The sequence below is a fragment of the Aspergillus stella-maris genome (genome assembly GCF_047715825.1).
Source record: "Aspergillus stella-maris strain CBS 113639 unplaced genomic scaffold BDV14scaffold_1, whole genome shotgun sequence".
NCBI lineage: Eukaryota > Fungi > Ascomycota > Eurotiomycetes > Eurotiales > Aspergillaceae > Aspergillus > Aspergillus stella-maris.
In genome coordinates this window covers 382,943-406,138 of record NW_027396795.1, presented here as the reverse complement: position 1 = coordinate 406,138, position 23,196 = coordinate 382,943, and the positions used below count along the sequence as shown (strand labels likewise).

Below are 23,196 nucleotides of genomic sequence, written 5' to 3'. Positions count from 1 at the left end.
CCGAGCCAATCACAGCCGTTGCGCAAAGCTCCCAGCTGCCCAGAGCTTCAAGCTCCAGGTCGCTGAACGCTTCGTCGTAGTTTTGTAGAGTAAATATTGTAGAATGTCTCTGTATATAAGCACCAAAATTAGCTTCAATTTCAGGTCTCTTCCCTTTCAATCAAAGTGTACCTCCCTATATACTATTTTACCCCAGCCAAAAACAACGCCAAGCCTCCAAGCCCACGTGTTTCCTCAACCGCAAGACCGAGCTGAGATCTGCTCTCAACAACTTCTCTCTTCTCCATCCCCCTCTCTTCACCTTCTACTTCTCACCTGAATCTCCGGCAAACCACCACAATGGCCTCCTCAAAACCAGCTACTAAAGGCCCCTCTGGCCTAACCCGCCAATACCTCCTCTTTTACAACGCCGCAAACTTCTTCTGCTGGACGATCCTCACAATCCGCACAGTCCGCCATCTCATCAATCAATTCGTCTCCTCCGGCTCAACTTCATTCGACATCCCCGCTGTTTTCGCCGATACCTATTCTCCCCTCCTGCAAGTAACGCAATCTCTCGCCCTGTTGGAGATTCTCCACAGTCTGATCGGAATCGTGCGCGCCCCCGTCATCACAACCGCAATGCAAGTCGCTAGTCGGATTTTCGTCGTCTGGGCCGTGCTGTACCCGTTCCAGGGCGACTTGATTGGATCAGGCAAACTTTTTGGCTTGGTAGGCGGCGGTGATCAGATTGCGGAGCTGGCTTACTTGGGATGTTTGTTGGCTTGGGGGATTACGGAGGTTATCAGATATGGGTTCTTTACTATGCAGGTTAATGGAGGCGTTGAGACTGTTCCTTCTTGGTGGCAGTGGTTGAGGTTTGTTTTGCCCTTTCAATGTTTTTGGAGGGAGAGGTTGAGGATGAATGCTAATTTGGTTGACTTGCAGGTACAACACTTTCTACATTCTTTACCCTGTTGGAATCAGCAGCGAGTGTGCGCTCTCTTACAAGGCTTTGGCCCCTGCGGCGAAGACGCTGCCGCTTGCGTATTGGGGGATCGTGGCTGTTTTGGTTATTTATGTTCCTGGTATGTTTCTCCTTGGGTTTGTCTCGCGGTTGAAGAAGGTTACTGACTAGAGTTATTGTAGGCTCGTATGTGATGTACACGCACATGATCAAGCAGAGGCGCAAGACTGCTGCCAAGGAGGTCAAGAAGACTCAGTAGGCGACAGAAGGTTAGGATGCTGTATATGCGAGGCAGGCAAGAACGACGTTGTATAAAAGATCTATATCAGGAGTATTCGTATGAGAGGTGCATAATGCGCATATCCGAAAGAGATATCGCACCGCGATACCAAGTTCATAATAACGTTAGATGAAAGAAATGAGAAATGCTGCTCAAACTAGATCAGACCACACCAAATGAAACTAGATCTCCTTCATAATATCCCTAACCGCCTTCGCCGCAAACCTCTTCCTATCTTGCTCCGGCAACTCAGCACTCATATCTGCAAATCCAGGTCTGTTAGCACCTAACAAACCCAAAACAAAATATCAAACATCATAACAAATCACGGAGACTCAGACCTTTTATAGCGCGCATCCGCGTAAGCAGTGCCTCGACAGCATCAACGCGCAGCTCTTCGTCTCCTTCTGCTTCATCCGCAGAGTTGAAGTCACCGGTGCCAGTGCCAGTGCCAGTGCCGCTCCCACCACCTTTCTCAATTGCGAAGCGCAGCCCGACCATCTCGCGCTGTAGCTGGTCGACTTCGCGGTTGAAGCCGCTGGGTGAGGTATCCATGCCCAGGAGCTCGCGCTCGAGTTCATCGTCGTCGGAGGGGAGGCCGGTGATGTCTTCTTCGTCTTCGTCGGGAGCTCCAGACCATTCGTGCGTTTCGAGGAGCTCTTTTACGCGGGGTATGCCTTGGAGTTCTGCGATGGGTTTGTTAGTAGCTTGATCATTGTAATCTTTCGGTGAGGCAGGAGACAAACGCACCTCCATACTGATTTCTCTCTTCCTTTCCGCTCGGTTCCGAACTCCCATCCCACTCAAGAACCTCAAACCCAATGAGCCCAATCTCACAAAGCTGGTCTTCCCACCAGCCAATCGAGAAAGGCGCATCAAGTCCATCGCCGCCTAGATCTGTATCATCCAGACCTAGATCCAGATCATCCTCACCACTTCCACCAGTCTTTTTCTTCTCCTTCTTCTCTTCCTTTTTCTTCCCATCTCCTCCTAAAACCAGCAGTCCAGGAACAGAACCTATCTCACCCCGTTCTTCCTCGATTAATCCGCGCACAGTACCGACGGCCTTCACGAAGGACTTGAGTGTGCGTACCTCCTCGGTATCTTCGTCGTCGACGGGTTGCGACCCAGGCACATCCGGTACCGAACTAGGCTGTGGATTTCGAATAGAGATCATCACGGCACCGATGGCATCCCGAACAACCTGCGCTTCGCCGCTCGAGAACTCGCGGGACCATTGTGCCGAGGGATCCTCCTCTTCTTTCTTGACCTCATCTGTAGGCTTCGACTTTTCAGGATCTGCCTCCGCGCTCACTTCATCCTTCTTACCCTCCCCCTTAGCTTTATCCCCAAACGGAACTTCATCAACCCAAACCGGTACTTCGGCGGTATAATACCGATTCTCGATGCGTAGCGGCGGATGCGTCGTGTAGCCTGCAAAACTCGCCGTCTGGAGCTGTGTCTCTGAGGGACCGTGGCCTGTGAGTTGTTTTAGGAGCGAGGGGATGAGCGACTGGGCGTGTGTGGAGGGGGAGAGGATGAGGAGGCGGCGGGAGTTGCGGATTGCTTGAGGTTTTTTGTCCCTTGGTTTGGAGGGTGCGGATGTCATTGTTGTGGTGGATCCTCGAAAGTTTTGTTCATTAGTTGCGTAGATCGTGGACTGGTAGAGAGAGAGGTGTTGTGCAGGGAGGTGAGAATTGAGGAAAGTTGGTTGGTGGTTTGGGGAATTTTGTGGTTGATGCGGAGAGGTGGCGGAGTTGATGCTTGAGCTCCGAGTCACCAATTATTTACTAGTCATCATAAGAGCCTGATAATGACCAGGAAACAACGAAAGCGAATTTGAACAATTTCATGGATTCCAATGGATCAAGGAATGTGTTTATAGTCAAAGTAGCTTAGCTGTATGGTTGACAGTCAAGCCCATCAAATTGCCTTAGTATTGTTTTATCTTTCCCCTCAACCATGATACCATTCGAAAAACTAGTAAAAAGAAGACCAACGCCGACAAGACCAGATTTATTCATTCAAATCCCTCTCACTTAATCTCAACACTCGTATCTACCCTCTTCTCTGTCCCCGCGCCCTCTGCACCGTCGCCTTACCACGGGCAAGACCAACACCTCTGCCGCGCTGTCCTCTTGAGCGGAACATGGGAGCATTTCTGTAACAAGAACATAAAATTAGTTTCAGTTTCGGGCATATACCGAAAAGTAAAGGGAGGATCGTACCGCAGCATGTCAGGCACAATGAAGAACCGCACGTGCGAGCCACGGATGTAGACCTGGTCGAGGTGGGAGACGCGGCCGTCGCGCGCTGTGACCGTGATATCCTTAAGTTGGACGTTCATGTTGTCCTCCGCTGCTAGATGTTAGCTACGTCTGCGCTGATAATCGTGGGTACATGTGTGGAAGAGCGGAGCGAGAGGGACAACGCACCCTCAAGGAGCTTTCCGCGGTAGACGACGCCGGAGGTGATTTCGAGGGTAACGACATGGCCCTAAAGCTTGTCAGTGACTTTGCTTCGTCTCTCGCTTTACTCCATCGCTGTAGGACGGTTGCGGCGTACCTGCGCTTCGTTGAGAAGCTTGATCGGGATACCGATCGTGCTCGTTAACTTGCCCATTCTGACGATATATGACGGTGCGCAAAAAGAGAGAGTATCGACAGGGATAAGGAGCTAGTATTGAGCTCCGTAGGTGGACAATAATGAGGGCGATGTGGTGTGGAAGTCGAGGTTGTCGCGCGGAAGTCTGATGGCGGAGGAGGATTTGGTCCGTTGGAGTTTTTGCCAAGACTCTGGAGATCTACTGCTATCAGCTCACCTCACTTGTTACCTTACTGCAACCTCCGCTGTTCTTTACTTCTGGCCATGGTCTAAAGAGGCCACACCCTTCGTCTCCCTCTACCTTACACCCACCGAGCGTGTCTCTCAGCAATTAAATGTTTACAAGGAAGGCAAAATGAACCCACCAAACACCAACCTCCGCGCCTTCAACCTCGCAGTCCAAACCCTCCTCTCATCACCCTCTCAATTCCTCCCACACCTCACAGTCCCGACATTCACGCATATCCCCGAGCAAATCGGCCCTCTGCTCGAAGCGCAGTATCCACCATCATCACCTCAACCACAACCAAGCTCCGAAAAAGAACCCTCACCGCAAGATAAACCGCGGATAACAATTCGCGCGCTCGTCCTCGACAAGGACAACACGCTCTGCCCTGCAAAGTCAACCACTTTTCCCTCGAAGATCTACGCGCATCTACATGCTCTTCGCACGAGTCCCACGTCTCCGTTTAATTTATCCACAGCGCCGAATTCGATCCTCATTGTGTCGAATCGCGCGGGGTCGCATCCGCGGTACGAGGATGAAGCGGTGGAGATTGAAGAGCGGTTAGCGGGGCTGAACATTCCTGTTTTCAGATTACCGGTGGCTACGGAATCGGAAAATGGAAAGGTCAACAGTGTTGAGAAGAAGCCATTCTGCGGAAAGGAAGTGTTGGATTGGTTTCGGGAGCGGGGTGTCACGCAGCGCGCGGATGAGATTGCGGTTGTTGGGGATAGGTTGGGGACGGATGTGCTTATGGCCAAGGAGATGGGGTCTTGGAGTGTTTGGCTTCGGGATGGGGTTGGGGAGGAGGTTACGCAGGGGAAGAGGAATGTGCTTGAGAAGATGGAGGTTTGGGTTGAGCGGTATTTGAGGGAGTCGAGGGGGTTCAAGGCGCCGAGGCCGAGAGCTTCAGACCAGTAGACTACAGCATTGATACCCATGTACGTTGTACTTATTCATTATAGACAATAGACGAAATGTGAGTGAATCTGTAGATTAACCGTACTAACCTCAATCGTCGCAGGAGAATTTCGGCTCCTGTAAAGCATACTTATAAACAAGCCAATACAGAGGAAATGCAGATCGAAACTCAAGACTCAAATCACAAACCATCACAAAGGGAATATGCAAACAATCCTATCCCGCCGACCAGAAAAGCAAAAGGGAATCACCATCTTAGTCCGACTTTCTTGCATAACCGCGTTAGTTGCCCCGACCAGGTATATCAAAATAAACAAATAGAAGAAAATAAAAAAAATGAAGAGTAAAAAAAAGACATAAAGGTCAGGGCAGGTTAGAAGAAAGTCAAAAGGCAAAAAGGCAGAGAAACAAGGAAAAAAGTGCCAACAGAAAGTCGGCTTGAAAAATCGCAAAGGACCAGCCGCGCAGGAGAAGAGTATTAATACAAAGAAAATGTTAAAAGATGCTCGGAATATATACCAAATTAAAAGCGATATATCCCTCTTCGCTGTAAAACGAAGTATTAGCAGCTACCCAATGTTTCCACTATTCATGGAGGTGCTCAATAGATGATGCTCGCCGGACAAATCCGGGACGCGAGGAATTTTGGGGTTCCAATGTTTCAGGAACGATTCGACAGGCAAAGCCAGATGGCCAGGGTCAGGGACAAGTCATGGATTGCGCCGATTGGTGGCTCATGAGCTATGAGCCAAAGAATTAGGGTCGACGTTCTCCATCAAGCCCTGATAATCGCCATGAATGGCGGGAGAGTTGTGTTCAGACATGGAGTGCATGGGCATCTCAAAGGTGTTGTTCTCAAGACCCATGGACGTAGGCACCGAAAAGTTCATGTGCTTGTACATTCCGCCCATAGGCATGCCCTCCTCTGTGTAGTTGGACTGGTGTTCGCTTCCCACGCCATACATGTCTTGAGATGTATGCGACATATTCGCCAGAGGAGGCGAGTGATTGGCGATCATGGGATCAACATGGCTGACGTTCGAGTACGGGGAAGCGGCCTGAGTGGCTACGCTCGAATCAACAGCGGGCGAGACAAACGGCAATGTGAACTGGGTTCCCATGCCCGCCACTGGGGTAGAATCGCCGTGAGGCCCCGCGCTAAAGAGGGCAGGGCTGGCAAAGTCAGAAGGAGACGCGGTTGTGGTAGCCGACATGGGGTGTGAACGCGGGTCGAAACCATAGCCGGACGAAGTGTCGATGCGGAGGTTTGCAGCAAGCGAGTGAGCCGACTGAGGGATCGGGGCGTAGATGCCAGAATCTGCCTGGTTGAACTGGGGAGGCGGTGGAATCGTGAACGGCGTCATTGGCGCTGTCAACTGAGAAAAGTCAACAGCAACAGGGACGGAGCGACTTCGTTGACGCTTGTGACCCCGCGCGGCCTGGAGGTTCATGACAGCCGGGTTCTCTGCGTACATGCCCATGAACGGGGCAGCGAATTGGTTGGGCTGAGAGGCGGGACGTTGAATGAAAGGCGGAGACATTGGTGCGTTGGCTGGGTAGTTGCCGTAAGCAAGGCGGTTTTGGAAGGACTCCAGCGACACCAATTTCGCGAGCTGAACACTCAGGACCTTAGGGTGTCCTCCGAGACGGTGAATCATAATCGAGCTAGCCTGCTGGTCCTCGGTGAAGTCGCCACACTGGTAGAAACCACCAGAGTTGGAGGAGTCCATGTAGAAGAGGGGTGGGCGGTTCAACTCAACAACCAGACCGGAAGGCCGTGCGGGCGCACCGTTGGGCTGCGGGGTTTGGTCACCAGACTCCAAGGTGATGTTCTTGATGTAGGAGAAAGGGTACTCGATCTTGTATCCAGCCGCATCATTGTTGATGTAGTAGGTCATGCAAGCCTTCTCGGGAGAATAGAAAACAACCAAGTCCATCGCATTCTGTCCAATGCGTCTCCAGCTTCCAATGGTTAGGGATCGACAGGTGAAATGGTGAATTACTAAGATGATTAGCAAATAAGCAGCGACAAAGTTCTTGAGCTGTACATACCAACTTTGCCAGAGGTAGTAGGTTCACTGGGATATGCACCATTGGCTCCATATCCGCCAGTACGGCCAAATGGGTCTCGCGCACCAGGTTTGCTGGGGTCAAACTGCATGGCTAGATACTGACGCATCGACTCGGGGATCGAATCGCAACCCTCGCCAGTCTCAATGCTCTTTTTGGCGAGCATCTTGATCTTTGCGCGCCTAAATCCTTGTTAGCACACTGACGAGATCGAATTGCAAGCAACTAACCTGTTCTGGAACCAAATTTGTACGGAACGCTCAGTCATGTTGATTTCCTGGGCAATCCTCTCTCGTGTGGCAGCCGTGGGGGTGGGGTTCTTGTTGAATTCCACCTCGAGAAGAACTAGCTGGTCCTGCGTCGCCCGTTGGCGCTTGTTGTTCTTTTGCTGTTGAGTGAGGGTACTTTTCCGCTGCGGGCGCCGAGCTGAGGTCGAGAGAGCGGTTGTGGCACTAGAAGTGGATGGGGAAGGGGTCGAGGCAGCCGAGGAGGGGGAAGTAGTTGCGTTGGCAGCCGCGGTCTTGGAAGTCGACACGGTCGACGGGTCGGGAGTGTCTGTCGAAGACATGTTTGCAGGGATTGAGCGAAGTGTATAGCGGTAGCAAAAAGGAGATACGACCAGGGTCAAAAAACTGGTCGAGGGAGAGAAGAGTTGAGATGACGATCCGGCCGACAGTCAGTAGTTGGATGGATGGTCTGAAATATCCCCCAGCAGCGTCAAGCGCGAGAGAATCAGTGCGGATATAAAAGAATGGATGCGCTTTGGCTGGGAGACAGATACCCAGACGCAAAGCTGACCGGTGAGCGCGTCGCAGAGGCGTTGAAGGTATATAAAGTGTCAAAAAAGACCAAGCTGACCTAGGCAGCTGTTTGTGATGAAGAGAATGATTGGCTCTTCGCGACCGTGGAGGGAGTGTTCGGTAGACTTGAAATCAATAGATCATCGAGTTGATAACGATGAGCTTGGGTTGACTGTTCGTCTGAGTGTCTGTATGTCTGGCTTACTAGCGAGAATGGTGAGGGTGACAATAATGAGCGATCACACCGTCCTGGGTACGCGAAATGAGTGGGCAGAATCGACCGTTAAAGAGTGGAACGGACGAGACAGTATAGCGAAAGTAAATAAAAAGAATGGATCAAATGAATGACTGTGAAAAGGAAAAACAGCAACGATGGAAAAGATGGGATGGAGAGACAGGAAGAGAGAGAGAAGAAGAGAAAGGAGGAGAGAGAGCGGAGTGGAGGGCGAAGGCCAGACCGGCAGCTCGTGGTGGTGACTGTGGTAAGCGGGTGCGTCCACTTGGTCGTCTCAGTTCCTGTTCAGGACTCAGGACGCTCAGGAGATGCTGGAGAGCACTAGAGCCTAAGTCCTAACAGGTTAGTCTGGGGTTCACTAAGCCTGGGATAGTTTAGTGTGGTGGTGTATGGTATGGTAATGCAGGTATTCGTAAGCTAAACAGCGGGCCTCACTGCCTCAGTCAACAACCTGGAAGTCTGTTCTTGTTGAACTTCTTGGAGATCTTCAAGAGAAAGTTCTATAGCACTGTCACTATCTTCAGATCCTCTCTTCAACTATAATACTACTGAACTACAGTGCCTCATACAGTTCCTCCTACTAAGTCTGGCTGCTTCCTTGCTAGACAACGCACTCCATCCAATGGCGCCGCTGTGGCCCCTGCTTCAGCTGCATCTCCTTACTCAGTATGCTGCCCGATGGATGGGCTATTCCTGTTGAAGCCAGGGACCTCACGCTCAAGGCTCACCTCGCATCGTTAGGTTAACCCTGTTCCATGTCAGCGCGTGGATATCCACCAACCAGTTCATCGGATCATCGGATGGCTGGCTTCGCAGGCGGCGGCCACCGATCAATTGGCTATCCCCCAAGCCTCGCGGACCAACGGTCGACTTTGACGAAATCGTCTTTGCGCCCATGCCGCCCGAGCCATCTGATGAACTCTCCCCAAGTCTAACACCCTGATGTGTTACAACTTCAATCACTAGCTTCCTAATCGAGCAACACAGGCAATAATAGCCCACAAACTACTGAGAAACTATATGCCCCGCGTGAGCAGTCAGAAAGAGAACGCAGCGTGACCTAGACTTGTTCCAGAACGGTTTCAGATAATGGCGGATAAGTGACACAGGCGCGCGCCCTCTACTCAAGCTGCGGGTTTGCGGTGGAGGGAAAACGACGAGAAAGCCTGGGACGCCAGGGGCCAAAAGCAAGCCATGCTCTATGGTTCCCGCAGGCTGGTTTCTACCCACCTTTCACACGAGGAGCGTTGCTGTTAGGGGTTCAGGGAGTGACGCTCTACGAGACTCGAGTTCCACGGGTCTCTGACGGTCGCGCCCAGTCGGTCGCTCTATTCTTGATTTCGATACCTCCCCCCCCCAAATAATTCCGCCAGAGCCGGTTTTGTTGCTTTTCAGGTTGAATCCAGGTACCCGCACCCGCTGCCTTGTCATTGGCTGTGTACCTGGAGACTGACAGGCTGCGTCAGGGGTGGAGGTGGTGCAGTCGCTCGTGCTCTGGTCGAGGATGACCTCTTGAGTCTCGACAACTGCCCCTACTCAACAGCAAGGTACTTACTCTTTGATGTTCCTGCCACCGACCTGACCGTGCTCTACTATCCATTCTTTGCCCCCGCCTGGCGCAAGGCGTACTCTGTAAGGCCCCGTACAGCAAGCTTTGGAGCAGGTATTGACCTACCGGAAGCGGTTAGTGTGAAACCCTCACCCACAGTGATCCGTGCACTTTTGGGGCTTTTCGATTGGCCAAGCGAAGAAAGCGCAGACCGTCCGACCGGGCGACCTGCGTCCACGAACCTGCAAGGCACAGGCACGATTCACTCCGATACGTCCTTACGACTCGCGTTCTATCGTGTTTCTCTCATGGTCAGCAAAGGCAGTGCAGGCAGGAGTGTTTCACAAGTTGGAGACAGTCCCCGGCGCGTTCGACAAACTCAATCTTCAGGTGTTGCAATCGGGCTCGACGCCGAGTGTGAGCACTGACAGAATTCAAGGATCGATCGAGAATCTCCTTTGAAACCCAGATCGACGGATCAAACCAGTTCGTTCTTCGCGATATATTAAAACGGAGCAGCATCTTTGAGATCAGGTGGAGCACCACGATGCTGTTTCAAAGGTCACGATCTTAGACTCGTGCTCTTTCTCGACGTAATCAACATAAAACAGCTAAGCTGTATTATTCCTTGGCATCCTTGAACCCCGAGTCTTATCAATGGCTAGAAGGCTAGAAACCTTTGAACCACCCGATTGATACGTATTCGCGCCCTGTGCTAAGGCAATCGGCTGCCACGTTGCGATTGGATCCTTGGAGCCCTCGGCGTATGGACTCGGCCGGACACCGTATCTACTCCGAAGGATCGTCCCATCGCAGACCATGTTTTTGGTATTATTCTGAAGAATCATAGATCGAGCCCGAAATCTTCCAACTCTGTAATATCTGCCGCCACTGCGTCAATAACTGCTGCTGAACACTGAGAGCCCAAGAATGAGATTTGTACTCGCTGACGGCAAATTCAACCACTGTCAAAGGGCGTCAGCTGCGCAGCCCCTTGTCGCTCGGCCGCTGAGTTGAGTCCGATGGCCTGTGTCGGCTGATGTGAGATACCCGACGCTCATAATCCCGATAGCATATCATTCCCATACTGGTCGCCAACTCTGCTAAAGGGCATTCCAGCAGTTCGCAGTGCGAGAGTGGTTACATTCAGGGACCGACCCTACCTGTTTTCGTCCAAACGTTATACCTACCCTAACCGCAAGGGGGTCTGCTGTATAAGACTGATTCGTCTTGATTAGCACAAACTAGTCGTGACCTATCACGCGGCGTCTCACTAAACGCGGCTGAACAAGATCTTGTAGAGTAAGGCTGGCATGTCACAGCAGCGTATGTTTTGATAATAGTCTCGCCTGAATGAACGGCATTCACTGATAGACTTCCAGGTCGAACCCTTCCTACGGGTAACTGAAGTCTTTTCGAAGTCATTCTTATTCTACCTCGTGGGATATCTTCACTCAAGCATGCCTATATACAATGTCGTCCCTTTATAATTAACCGCACTACAACTGAGAGATATATTGCTCCAACTGTGCCAAACAATCAAGCTCCTCATTCTCCCGTCGTATCTCCATGCAACGTGTTTCATACATGCTATTATTAAATATCTTATCGAGACCCTCTTGGACGGCCTCAACATCTGGCCAGGCTGTTCGTAGGTTGACTCCAATTCCAGACCATTCACCGCGTGCCGATACCTCAGCTTTATCCTCTGTATTCGAGCTATGGTCAGCGCACTAGCACTCACACAAGTGCAATCCAGGGGACTTACGGTCTACTCCAGCTAGAACCATGGGAACACCATTCATCACGCCATGCATGAAGCCACCGAATCCAGCGTTTGTCACAAACACATCGGCGTATGGAAGAATCGCATCGTACAGCAGGTAGTCGACAATTCTTACGTTGGCCGGCACTGTTACGTCTTCCAGTTTTGCATCCTTCACGCCCAGTACTGCAACGACAATGCAGTCGTCCCTATTAGCCATTGCTTTGATGGTTGGGATCACAAGCATATTGTAATCGACCATTACCGTGCCCTGACTGACAAAAACAACCTTCTTTCCGGCATGCTTCGCCGCTTCGATTTCCGCCCACCATTCAGGCAGCACAGTCGCCGGGTCGACCTCTTTGCGCGGCGTCCCACCTATGAAGCGGATGTGGGATGGTATATCGCTGCGGGGATATTCTAAGCTCGAGCTATAAAGCATGACCTGAAGGTCTGCACCGCCAACAGTCAGGAAGTCGAGTAGCGATCCCGAGAATTCCCTCTTCGCACCGAGTTCTTTGAACTTGGCGTTTGCGTACTCAGCAACTTCATTCCACAAGGGCTCACCAGCCTTGTACATGGCGGCGTTGCGCGCGCGTCCCTCCTCACTCGAATCAGGCGGCAGGCCTGGCCCAAAGGGTGCTGTATCGACGCTAGACATGACCAGCGGCGTTGTTGAAACTGTAATCACCTTCGGGAACCGAGCATATCCCTTCGGTAGAGGTGCTCCCAGCATGAAAGGCCAGATGGCCATCGACGCAAGTTCCTGGACGATCACGACCTCGCGTTCGGACTGCTCTGCGCGCAACTTCTCCAGCACATTCTGGAGGATTCGCATAATCGAGGGGGTCAAGTCGACAAAGACATTCTTGAGGCCAAATACGAGGCGCGGTGGGCCATCGGGGAGGAGTATCATTTTGTCGTATTTGTCGGGCGTCCACGTGCTTTCAACGGCGTAGAATTCTGCGCCGGTTCGGCGGATGGGACCTTCTGTCGGAAGCCCTGCAATCATGTGGACTTCATAGCCCTGCTTTGTGAGATGCGCGGCATGGGGGAGGAGGGGTGTTGTGTGTCCTGTTTCTGGGGGGCAAACGATGACAACAATAGGCTTTGCCTTAGTAGGGGTTGGTTGGCCGATAGAACCCATGGTGAGTGTGATTCTCGAGAAATAAGGATGGGGTATTAATGGGTTTCTGTTTCTTCACCCAAAGTCCCCCAGAGGGGCCCATCCCCTTTTTATACCTCCAACCAAATCGCGTCTAGAGACTACCCGGGAAATCGATCTTCACAATCTACTCTCACTTTCAAGCTATTAGGGCATAGCGACCACGTTCAGAATCCACCTCAGCCGCACCCTAAAACGGTCAGTACCAGATCTAGTGGGTCCGAGCTACACCCAACCAAGGTGATTTCCCATTCACGAGTCATGCTTCAGCTAGCGAAAAGACGTTGAGAATTCAAAACAAACCCCTATCAAGGAGAGCTAGACACTACTCAAGCTCGCGCACGTTGACCAGGAGAAACGCCAATAGTCAGGCGTACAATGGCACTGATATCGGCCTCGGTATCAACGTGGACCCAGATAGTGTGCATCGCGCCGTCAGCAAGGCTAAGCTTCCCCTCTTGGCTCTAGCCTCCTGACCTAATCTATGGCTGCGCCACCTTTCCACAGACAACACGGACTGGCGAATCACATTGTCTTCTCACGGTCAGCGCTCGAGAGTTAAGCTCATCGTCGCGCCATCATTGGATCATTGAACGCTTCTGCCTCAGCTGCACAGTTGTGCCCTGCTCAGCTATAATGTACGAGCAGATAGATAGAGGCTCACGGCCGGGGTCACGCATGTCCATAATCTAATTCCATTTGCCTTCTTAGTTTTCTGGCATGCTTAAGCTCAAGCACGGGCCTCCTCGTTTTGAGACTATGGTTAGACGACACCTGCAAGAGGTCTATGCAAGCTACTCTTCGCTCCTTCCGTTTTAACAGTTAACGACAACGTTCCTTCCAGAATCGCAGCTGCCCACTCGACCCGATCGCACCTTCCTTGATTTGACATTCCCGAGCTGCACTTTCCTTGCTCCCTCCTATCCTAACTCTGCTAAGGTCCTTCCTTCTACAACAACCGGCATTATACTTTTACCAATCCTCGGCACAACAGGCCAACTCGGGCATTCAGGCTTAGCGGTGGCTGTTTGTCTCAAGGGCCGTGTCGCTTAAGCGTGACATCGTGCTACTGAAATAACTCCCTGATCTAGCTTAGAAACACACAAATTCGTTTTAAACTAGTTTAAAATGGTTTTATGCATGTCAATTATGCAGCTATCTAAGGAGATGGGCAACTCAAGCCTTCGTGTAGATTAGGGACTACGGCAACATTAGTCTACGAGACCAGCTTGTAGTAGGGAATAGAGGCTTAAGTATAATATGGTGTTAGTAGACTACTCCATGTTTAGCTTACATAAATGCATAAATCCATTCTACACTAAGCTTAGAATAGTTCTATGCCGGTGATGCGGTAATCTAAGTAGTTGGGTGCGGGATACTACGGCTACATTAGGTAGTCTACGAGGCGAGCTTGCAGGGAACCTGGAATAGAGGACGCGTTATCCATTGGGTCTCTTATCTATCATGTAAGAACTACTTATGCTCTATTACGATAAGCTCTTTGTTGAGAATACAGAATAGAAGGCCTGATAATCATGCGACGCCCATTTGCTATGATGGGATTCAACACTCTCATGAGGTTAAAGGTATCGACCATGGCCTCCTCTTCGCGCCCGTCCCATTTGTCCTTGTTGACTCGCTAATTGGGACTTCTTTATGCTTGTTAGCCCCTTTTCCATGTACCGCGGGTACGCCCGTATTATGGGTCAGCCCTAGGCCAGATAATCAAAAGACGAATGGCAAGAATGGGGATATGCCACCGATTCGTCCATGGAGCAGATGATTATATGAGTGGGGATTGGATTTTTCTGTTTTTCAACAGCCAGAACCAGAACAGCCAGAGCAGCCAGCGCCGGAGCAGACAGAGCATGGGCAAGAACAGCCTATATTCACTTCCGAACCCACGCAAGAGCCGGAGCACGCTCAACCTCAGTCCCAGGCTAGGTGCAGATGCGCCCGCAGTGGCTTCTTCGACCCCAAGGAGATGGCTATTATCGATGGTGAGACATGGGCTGGGGACGCAGCCTACCGAAAAGATGTGCTGGGCATCCTTTAACTAAAGCGCAGTGAGCTACAAATCAGCATGTTCATACACCCGCTCGTGTGTGATAACCACATCAAGGAACTGGCAAGAGCTCTTGGGCTCAAGGACAAAGGAGCAATTGATCTCAAATACCAGCTGTGCATGCTCTCTGAGCACACGGAATCAGAAGACAGCTTTGAGACCTTTGTAACTCGAGATTTCATGGTCTGCAGCTGCTTTCTCAACAAACCGCTGGAAGTGAACACGCTTGCACCCTACTTGAGAGAACCAAGCCGCCTATTCCCTGGCATCCCCAACGGGGATAAGGAATGGGATGACTTGGCAAGCATGGTCGTGCAGGAGTTCGACTTGGGGATTACAGATGATACGCCGCTTTCGTTCCTGAAGCAGGCTTGTTATCTAGACCTCCATGTCTTCAAAACATGGTTTAGCGAGAGCCCCAAGCTGGTATTCATGTTCCGCAAGGAACTTGAGATGATGCGACACCATACTCTTTCCAAGGGCAGCCAGCAATAGGGCATACAGTTCTCCATTGCTCAGTAGGTGCTTGATGGAGTGAAGAGTGAAGAGTGAAGAGTCTCGGCCGGGCAAACGTTTGCCGAAGAGTACTCTGACTGGTTGAAGACGATGGGAGGACTCGTGAACAATCGCTTTTCATACCACATTGATGCGGCTGAATATCCCACTGCCCGTCCAAAGTATGCTGTCAAGTTCTGTCCCTTGCCACACAATGGCACGAAGGCTAGTTAGCAGGAGGCTGTGCCATCTTTATCTGTCAACTCACATTCGTTAGTATGTCACAATCTCGTTCTAACAGCTCCGGGAGAGTCTCGACCACCCTTGCAAGAATCAGGAACCTCGACGTCACTAAACTCGACAGCGAGGCCGAAGAAGACGAATCAGGCATTCCCTTTGCGAGAAGTCCAAACTGCCGGAAGCAGCTCGCTCGAACTGACAAGCTATGGAATGAGATATACCGCCAAGCCTCCAACAAGTAAGTCTTCTCACTGTTCGGCATTTCGTGATAGAGGATCAGTGCTAACCAGTCATCAAGGACTCCTACCGACGCCCCGACTTCAGAGGACATCCTCACTTCCATCTAAATCTTAATGAAAGTCTTCAAGCCTCTAACTGGCACCACACTCAGCGAAAAATACGATCGTCCGCTATCAAACCCTCCTTTTCAAATGCTCCGACATCGCCACACTAAAGCAGAGATCGACGACTGTATCACCGTCCGAACAGAATCGAGGCTCCAGTCTTTCTTCAATAAGATGTGTCATGCTGGGAGATTGACGAGGGATTACAAGTATAAGAGAGCCAGCATTAGCTCCGCCACGGTGTTGGACATGCTCGACACGTGGTGGAGCAATGCGTCCGATCATGGCACGAGGTCTTGGGACCAAGTCGCTCTGTATGCATTGACCACGGTGATAATGACAGCGACAGGTGCCCGCACGGGCGACATCAGCCTATCTTGAGGGTACGACAACTCCTGCTCTCTTCGCTGGAGCGATGTAGCCGTGACACTGGGCCACAACACCGAGCTGAAAAATGTAACCCTGGTGCTGACTTTGAGATTTTGCAAAACGCAAAAGTAAGTTTTCCATCATAACATGACTTGACTGTCTTGTAACTAACAGATGCCAAGGGACGTCGCTGGTGGAAACCGAATACACAAATTCCAAGTTCTACAACCATCTACAGGAACGGACGGTATGCCAGGGGGGGGCGGTAGATGGTTCGTTCTACTCTACCCTGTCGAAGTAGGAAGGACGCATCGGTCTCTAAGCGCACACGACTGCCCATGGCCGATGATGCCGCGATGCAGGATTTTCATTCATCATCTGAAGAACTCGAGCAGAGAGCACTGGATGGATACAGGCAAGGGGTTTAGACCAGGGCCAAGATGAAGAGGTAACAAAATGAGCGGCCTCCGTGCTAGAGTATGCGATGAACCCACGACACATTGATGCCACAGGCTCTGATCCGCTTGTTTACCTACCTAGCTAGCTACGGAAAGCGACCATGGTCATTATGTATGGTACTATTAATTCAATAATCAAACCTTGTATAATCGTCATCTTATCTTATTATTCATCTCCATCTTTTCGTCTTCTCTCTTCGCTATAATACACGACGTAGACTTTCGGCTGTCCTGGGTATAGTATAAGACACGACCACTGCAGCCATCAACTATACAGTAACATAAATGAGCGACAAAGTTCGACAAACCAATCCGGGGTATACGTTTCGAACGAGAACAGAACGCCTGCAGATGAACATGTAATCGAGCAAACAGACAGACAACAGAAAGAAAGGAAAGAAATAGGTATATAATAAAGTCAGGATTTGGTTGGAAGAGATCACTTCAAATGACCCTTCCTAATCGCTCCAAAGCCCTTACTGAGCATCTCATGAATCTCAGTTGACCGTCTGGGTGCTCCTGTCGCAGCGCTCGCAACGGAACCCTGTCGTTGATCTGTAACAACAACCGTCTCACGGGGCTGCTCACTAAGCGCAACAGCCGACGCGGAAGCAGAAGCAGATCCCGAATTCGAACCAGAAAGCGTCTCAGACTGGACATAGACACCAGCGCCAGACCCATTCTTCTTTGCATCGCTCATGATGCGTGGTCTGGCAAGAAGTTCCGCGACGTGCTTCTCTCTCGCCTCCATCTCCGCTTCCTCGCACGCAATCTCGAAGCTGGATTTCTTCTTGCCGTGATCCCACCCCTGCTGGAGTTCTTGCGCCGCGGCCTCCTCGAAGCGTTTCCGGATGTCGAGGTCTTTCTCGTATTCTTGGAAGATGTCGACGTCTGTAGGGAGGAGGTTTGCGCGGAGGCTCGATACGACAATTTCGAAGACTAGGACTGCGACGACTGTAATCAACAGGACGGTCCAGAAGGCGAGATCGTGGCCTGAATGAAGGAGGAAGTTGGAGGGGACGTGGTAGATGCCGTCGCCGGACTTGATGTCGTATTGCCGAGAGAGAATCATGTTCCAGAGGAACCAGCCGCCGACGGAGATGATGAAGACTGCGAGGGAGAGGTAGGTCTTGTTGTGGACTTCGAGGGCTTGGAGTTTCGTGTTGATGATTATTACGCAGGCGGAGTAGGTTACGAGGCCGGTGGAGAAGATGTCGTTGATGTTGCCTTCTGTAAAGAGGATGTTTCCGAAGAGGGCGTACATCATAAAGTAGACAATCATTGCTTCGCATGTGGCCATGAATGTCCAGCCAAGGTAGAGGCGGATATTGAACCCTTCGTTACGTTGGCCCTTTGTGTAGAGTTCGGGGACGGCGAGGAGGGTAGATGCGGAGAGGTCTTTGGTGAAGATACCGAGGAAGATGACGGCGAGCGAGGTGAAAAGCGTATTGAACATACTCAGGCTCCAAGACTCGTAGAGACTTGTTCCGGTGTAACCGTTCCAGCGTTGGTAAAGCGCTTGTGTGAGGTAGAAGAGCATTTCCTTCCAGAATGTTCCGAGTGTGTACTTGCAAGCTCGAATGTAGTTCCAACGACCGTGAACGAGAAGTAACTTGAGCAGGAACCTGAACTGAGCGATCGAGTAGTCTGAGATACGCGCTGCTTGAAGACCCTCTTTACCCGTGATACCGATACCAACGTGAGCTTCCTGGATCATCGCAATGTCATTGGCACCATCACCGATGGCCAAAGTAACAGAATCCTGAACCTGCTGGCGAATGGACTTGACCAGGAAAGCCTTCTGCTTGGGACTGGCACGGCAGCAGATCACCGACTCGACAAGGATAGCGAGTTTGAAGAAAGCAGGACGAAGCATCTCATCACCTTCAATCATGGAAAGAGTCTGACCATCAACCACAACCACAGAATGAGCGACCTTGCCCTTGGTGATATCCGCAGTCAAATTCGCAATCTCTTGACCAACGTTGCCCATCTCCTGATCGAGGATCACAAGGGTAGAGTAGTCCTTCACCAAGCGACAAGAATGGCCAACGTTGATGGCCGTCTCACGCTTGTCTCCAGTAAGCATCCACAACTTAATATTCGCACGACGGAGCTTGTCAATCGTCTCGGGAACTCCCTTTTGCAGCTTATCCTCGATAGCGGTGGCACCCGTCAATTCGAGCTGCTCCTCGATCTGCTGGCCCACCTTTTCAATTCGTTCCTGTCGGTCAACAAGGCTAGTTGTCGCTTCTTGGTATGCTTGCTTCCACTCGTTGTAGAAAGCGTCATCGACAAATCGGTGGGCGTAGAGGAGCGTTCGGAGACCTTCAGTGGCAAAGTCGTTCAAGTGCTGGAAGCAGCGCTCGAAAACAGCCCCTTCGTTAACAACCAGCGCCTCCTCGACCAGTTCCTCCTCTTCATCTTCGTGAACCGAGCTGCCCGAGTCGGAGAATGTTGTCGATTGCCGGCCAATCTGCGCAGAAGGTCGAGGGCTGTAGTACTCGACGTCGCTGTTCCTGTGCAAAAGTCCACCATCCGTCTCACGATCACGAAGCCAGACATCGATACTATCTCTAAGCGCAGAAACGTTCTTGCCAGAAACACTCGACCGGCGGCGTGTCATACTGGGCCGGCTCATGCTAGGCCTGCTCATGCTATTGCGGACTCCACTGTCCTTGCGACTGCGGTACTCGCTGTTCCGCCTCATGACCTCGCTTGCTTCAGCGGCCTTGCGCTTGCTCGCACGGCGCTCGATCTCGTTAACTTTTTCCTGTGCGAGAGCAGCGCGCTTCAACAGCTTCATAAGGATACTGTCGGCACCCTTACAGAAGAGACAAATCCGGCGGTCCGGCATTCGCACAACGACGGACATGCGCTTTCGGGCGCTGGAGAATTCAATCACATCGAGAATTTCATAGACTTCGTCGACAGGTGCTTCTTCAGGGCCGTTAGGGAATGTTCTGACCGTCAAAGTATTTGGTTGCCGGTCGTGAACAAGATAGCCTAGCTCTTGAGCGGCTGTGACCAGCGCGAGCTCATCCGGCGATGCTGCTTGAAACGTAGTGTTGCCGAGTTCATCCTCTTCCGGAAGACAAGTATGGCAGAGCGCCATGGCGAGGATGAACATTTTAGCTTTGCGGGCGAAAACAGTGTACGGCTTGCGCTGGATGTACCTGAGCATATCGGTGGTACGAGTGTTTGCCACTGTGATATTGTTCCTGCGCGCTCCGTCGTGTGTAGACATGGATGGTCGAGCAAGAGATCGAGACAGCCGCATATCGGATGCATTAGAGCGACGGCCAACAGCTTTCTTTCCTTTGACATTGCGCTTCTTGTGAATCAACTTTGTCCCTCCATCCTTTTCCTCGTCAAGGAGGTCAAAGTCGTGGAACCATGCTGTTCCAGCAACACTCATCTTGCGGAACTTCATGGTGTTGTTTGTTAAGGTTCCAGTCTTATCTGAGAAAATGTAGCTGACTTGACCTAGTTCCTCGTTGATAGTCGAAGTCCGGGCTTCAAGCGGTGTATCGGATTCGGGATCGTACATGTCGATGTCGGCATTGAGATAGAGCATCTGGGCCACCTTGACAATTTCCATACTCACATAAAGTGAGATCGGAATCATCGTGTTGAACATGATCAGGAAAGAAGTGAAGATCGGTCCATAGCTGACGCTGGCTTCTGCGAGGTACCAAGCACGGCTTTCAGTGTCCTGGACCCAGAACTTGTACGCAATAGTACAAGCTCCAGCCAGCATCACAACCAAGAGTACAATGAGCATGACGACGCGGTTGACCTTGGCTTGAAGGGAAGGCATCTTGATGCGAGGGTTCTTGTTTGCGTTCATTCGGATCTTGCACTCTTCGCCTGTGTAGATAACCATTCCTACCGCACGTTCAGTGTTACGGAGAACACTGCCACGGTACAAAACTTCGTTGTTCGTCAATGGGGTCTTCTCTCCAGCGGCAACAGTCACGTTTCCATCGAACTTGTAGAGATCAAGGTTCGGGTCCTCCACGGCGAAGTGGATCGAGCTGCTGCAGATGCCTTCCACGGTTTCGCACACCTTTGCCACAGACTGGACCGGTGCCTTGTTCTTAAGATTCGTCTCTCCGTCCAGAGCCATCGTCTCAACGTAGGCCACACCGTTGGATCCATCTGCGTGGAGTAGAACCATGTCCGCAGGGACGGGCTGATCGCGTCTGAGCCTAATCACATCGCCCACCTTGATATCGCTCCATTTGACCTGATCCCAATCCTGCGCATCGCTTGAGGAAGATGCACTGTCGCCAGTGACAGATCGAGATACTACATTCGACCCAGGACGAAGTACTGCGGCGTAGCGGTTGTTCTCTTCTTTGTCCAGGCGGTACCGCCGCCAGTCGTCGAACCCTTCTTTACCCATCGAAATACCGACGAAAATCAAAAGCGGCACCAATGTCGTAAACTTTCCTGTTGTACTTAATCCAGGGATCATTTGCAGGATCGCAACCACCAAGAAGTAAAAGTTCGCTAGCTTGGTGAATTGCGCGAAGAACTGAACAGGAAAGAAACTCCATAAACTGTAGCGACTGGACCGAATCCAATTTAGTACGTACGGCTTTCCTGTGCGTTCATCGATCAGGCCTTCGATCCGTGTGGGTTCAAGGTCGATGTGACGGCCATCCTTGCTAGGCGGGATTGTCTTAATCCGGAGGATAGTCTTGCGGATAGTCTCCAGAAAAGCCTCAACGCGAAGTTGTAACGTTGTAATAGCCGCTTTCTTCTTATTCCATTGGTCGTACGAGAACGTCGAAGCCAAGTTCTTCTCCTCCTTCAGGTCCATCGTCTCAGAAGAATATGCGGTGAGGTCGTTGTCTGAAGCCGAACCCGACATAGACTTCTGCGCAGTAGTCGTGTCAGCCTCCTGTTTCTCATTTTGTTCATTTTCAGCAGATATCGAAATTCGGGGCGCCGCCTGCGGCACTTCCTGCTCCGCAACTTCGGATTCCGTCTTTGTAACCGGTGCTAATTCAACAGGGGATGATGGAGCCGATGCTGACTCGATGTTCTTCGCAAATAATGTCCTCCGCAGTGAGTATCCACGATTTCGAGATCGGGATCGGCCGACTTCTGGGCTTCCAGGTGATGTAGGGGAGAGCGCTGACCGCGGCGAAAGTGTCGAGCGCGTGGGGTTGGCACTAAGCGATGTACCTGACGACGGACCCTGAGAGTTCGCAATATTCGTGTTTATCGATAGACCTCTCGATGACGGCCGGCGGTCCCACGTTGATTGTCTGTCATCCTGCTCACTTGGCCGCTCAAGATCTGTCGAGAACCGGACATGTTGCTGGTATGAAGGCCTCCTGGCTGCATCTGATAACGTTCGTGAAGGCGATGGCGACGTGTGTCTTGAATCGGCTGTGTTCATCGAATGGCTTCTTGAAGGCTGTGCTGATCGCGAAAGGTGTTGTGAGGGCGCATCGGGTGAGGCATTTTGGTCGTCCGTTGAGTGCGGTTCGGGGTTCGGGGTGAAATCTGGAGATCTGGTCGGGGAAGACATAGCGACGCAACTAATGACTCCCCGCAGGGACGAAGGTAAAACGGCCCTCTGCTTCTCTTAGTCTTTTAAATCGATCCGTCTCGGCTCCAGACTCTGCGTAATCTGTACAGGAGTGACCGGTCGAAAAACTGATCACTGATCGGCGGTCGGATTATGACGTTTGGCGAGGAATTGGAGTCATCCTTCAATCGAGAAGGAAAAATGTGCAGAAGAAAGAAAAGAAGAGCAAGCAGCGATAAAAAAGAGCAACTTCCCAAGGGGTAAAGCAAAAGCAAAAGCAGAAGGACGAAGCTGGAAGAGTGCAGGACAGAACCACGTTTGCAGCTGGTCAGGCACAGAACCCAAAAGTCGAAAGTCTAGTCCAGGCCGGAAACAGCAGCGGAGAGGGCCGACCGGCAGTTCTAAGCAGCAACGCTAACAGCGACAGTATATACAGCAGGAAAGCAAATGTATAGAAAAGAGAAGAGAATTAGAAGGAGAAGAGGAAGTGACCAGGGTGAATGGGGACTGTGAAGATGTTGCAGCGTTTCTGGCGTGGAGGCAAGACTGGGGCGACGGTGGTTGGACACCGCGTAACCTTCAGAGTGGAGGCGGCTCCTTTGTTCCAACGCCCTGACACTCCAGGTACTACTGTAACCACTAACCACTAAGCTGTATATCTAGATAGAGATCAGGCTTCAACATTACCCAGGCAACCTCTTGAGTTCTACTAATCCAAAAAAGAGTACACCTTTGCGACCGTCGCAACTCGCAACTCGCAACCAACATCGCCATCGCTCCAGATTAGCTACTATAATTAAGTTGCATGTCAGTGGCCCACCCACCAGTCCAGACTCCAGACACTTATTGCCTCTGCAGTCTGCACAGCCTCCAGGGTCTGCCCTCCAGTTCTCGTCCACTCGAACCATTACTCGTCAACCAACCCATGCCAACTACTGCAACGTAAGCCTCGACTTTTGGTCCTGTCGCACAGTCACACTCAGTTTGGCTCAGACTGAGACACTTTTTGAGCTCCGTGGCAAGCGGGGCACCGCGTCTTTGGCCCGTCGGAGAAACTTCCAAGGGCGCTGCGAGTAAATTGCCACCCGCGTCAGGTCTCCAATGTGTCTCCATAGAGGCCAT

The 23,196-nt window shown here is 51.3% G+C and overlaps 8 protein-coding genes across 8 annotated transcripts; 3 read left to right on the top strand and 5 right to left on the bottom strand.

Annotated features, from left to right (window-relative positions):
* Positions 1-143: 143 nt before the first annotated feature.
* Positions 144-1,572, top strand: BDV14DRAFT_2058 (protein tyrosine phosphatase-like domain-containing protein). The gene is made up of 3 exons (XM_073774801.1): positions 144-857; positions 928-1,067; positions 1,129-1,572. Exons 1-3 carry the CDS (start codon positions 340-342, stop codon positions 1,203-1,205), a joined length of 735 nt encoding a protein of 244 aa, XP_073633735.1. The 5' UTR covers positions 144-339; the 3' UTR covers positions 1,206-1,572.
* On the bottom strand, positions 1,409-2,835 carry BDV14DRAFT_194562 (adaptin-binding domain-containing protein; the record flags this gene model as incomplete). Its single annotated transcript, XM_073771953.1, has 3 exons — positions 1,409-1,488; positions 1,556-1,912; positions 1,977-2,835. The coding sequence occupies 3 exons, from the start codon at positions 2,833-2,835 to the stop codon at positions 1,409-1,411; spliced, it is 1,296 nt and encodes a 431-aa protein (XP_073633734.1).
* Positions 2,836-3,223: 388 nt separating this feature from the next.
* Positions 3,224-4,029, bottom strand: BDV14DRAFT_2055 (putative small nuclear ribonucleoprotein SmD3). Its single transcript, XM_073774745.1, has 4 exons — positions 3,792-4,029; positions 3,662-3,722; positions 3,455-3,584; positions 3,224-3,387 (listed from the first exon to the last, which is right to left on the bottom strand). The coding sequence occupies exons 1-4, from the start codon at positions 3,846-3,848 to the stop codon at positions 3,285-3,287; spliced, it is 351 nt and encodes a 116-aa protein (XP_073633733.1). The 5' UTR covers positions 3,849-4,029; the 3' UTR covers positions 3,224-3,284.
* Positions 4,030-4,185: 156 nt separating this feature from the next.
* BDV14DRAFT_194560 (phosphatidylglycerophosphatase) lies at positions 4,186-4,974 on the top strand (the record flags this gene model as incomplete). Its single annotated transcript, XM_073771952.1, has 1 exon — positions 4,186-4,974. The coding sequence occupies one exon, from the start codon at positions 4,186-4,188 to the stop codon at positions 4,972-4,974; it is 789 nt and encodes a 262-aa protein (XP_073633732.1).
* Positions 4,975-5,341: 367 nt separating this feature from the next.
* Positions 5,342-7,765, bottom strand: BDV14DRAFT_2016 (uncharacterized protein). Its single transcript, XM_073773798.1, has 3 exons — positions 7,275-7,765; positions 7,027-7,226; positions 5,342-6,976 (listed from the first exon to the last, which is right to left on the bottom strand). Exons 1-3 carry the CDS (start codon positions 7,610-7,612, stop codon positions 5,709-5,711), a joined length of 1,806 nt encoding a protein of 601 aa, XP_073633731.1. The 5' UTR covers positions 7,613-7,765; the 3' UTR covers positions 5,342-5,708.
* A 3,548-nt stretch (positions 7,766-11,313) lies between these two features.
* BDV14DRAFT_161902 (glycosyltransferase) lies at positions 11,314-12,581 on the bottom strand. The gene has a single exon (XM_073766818.1). It carries the CDS (start codon positions 12,538-12,540, stop codon positions 11,362-11,364), a length of 1,179 nt encoding a protein of 392 aa, XP_073633730.1. The 5' UTR covers positions 12,541-12,581; the 3' UTR covers positions 11,314-11,361.
* Positions 12,582-14,641: 2,060 nt separating this feature from the next.
* Positions 14,642-15,118, top strand: BDV14DRAFT_194557 (uncharacterized protein; the record flags this gene model as incomplete). The annotated part of the gene is made up of 1 exon (XM_073771951.1): positions 14,642-15,118. The coding sequence occupies one exon, from the start codon at positions 14,642-14,644 to the stop codon at positions 15,116-15,118; it is 477 nt and encodes a 158-aa protein (XP_073633729.1).
* Positions 15,119-16,872: 1,754 nt separating this feature from the next.
* Positions 16,873-22,772, bottom strand: BDV14DRAFT_1948 (aminophospholipid-translocating P4-type ATPase DNF3). The gene has a single exon (XM_073772018.1). The coding sequence runs from the start codon at positions 22,072-22,074 to the stop codon at positions 16,969-16,971; it is 5,106 nt and encodes a 1,701-aa protein (XP_073633728.1). The 5' UTR covers positions 22,075-22,772; the 3' UTR covers positions 16,873-16,968.
* Between the last annotated feature and the right edge of the window lie 424 nt (positions 22,773-23,196).

Coding starts and splice junctions, on each gene's coding strand:
- BDV14DRAFT_2016 (XM_073773798.1), bottom strand. CDS start 7,612: ATGTCTTCGACAGACACTCCCGACCCGTCGACCGTGTCGACTTCCAAG. Junction 7,227..7,274: donor CAAATTTGGTTCCAGAACAG/GTTAGTTGCTTG, acceptor ACAAGGATTTAG/GCGCGCAAAGATCAAGATGC. Junction 6,977..7,026: donor TACTACCTCTGGCAAAGTTG/GTATGTACAGCT, acceptor TAATCATCTTAG/TAATTCACCATTTCACCTGT.
- BDV14DRAFT_161902 (XM_073766818.1), bottom strand. CDS start 12,540: ATGGGTTCTATCGGCCAACCAACCCCTACTAAGGCAAAGCCTATTGTT.
- BDV14DRAFT_2055 (XM_073774745.1), bottom strand. CDS start 3,848: ATGGGCAAGTTAACGAGCACGATCGGTATCCCGATCAAGCTTCTCAAC. Junction 3,723..3,791: donor AGCTTCTCAACGAAGCGCAG/GTACGCCGCAAC, acceptor GACAAGCTTTAG/GGCCATGTCGTTACCCTCGA. Junction 3,388..3,454: donor ATTGTGCCTGACATGCTGCG/GTACGATCCTCC, acceptor TTCTTGTTACAG/AAATGCTCCCATGTTCCGCT.
- BDV14DRAFT_1948 (XM_073772018.1), bottom strand. CDS start 22,074: ATGTCTTCCCCGACCAGATCTCCAGATTTCACCCCGAACCCCGAACCG.
- BDV14DRAFT_2058 (XM_073774801.1), top strand. CDS start 340: ATGGCCTCCTCAAAACCAGCTACTAAAGGCCCCTCTGGCCTAACCCGC. Junction 858..927: donor TCTTGGTGGCAGTGGTTGAG/GTTTGTTTTGCC, acceptor GTTGACTTGCAG/GTACAACACTTTCTACATTC. Junction 1,068..1,128: donor TTTGGTTATTTATGTTCCTG/GTATGTTTCTCC, acceptor GAGTTATTGTAG/GCTCGTATGTGATGTACACG.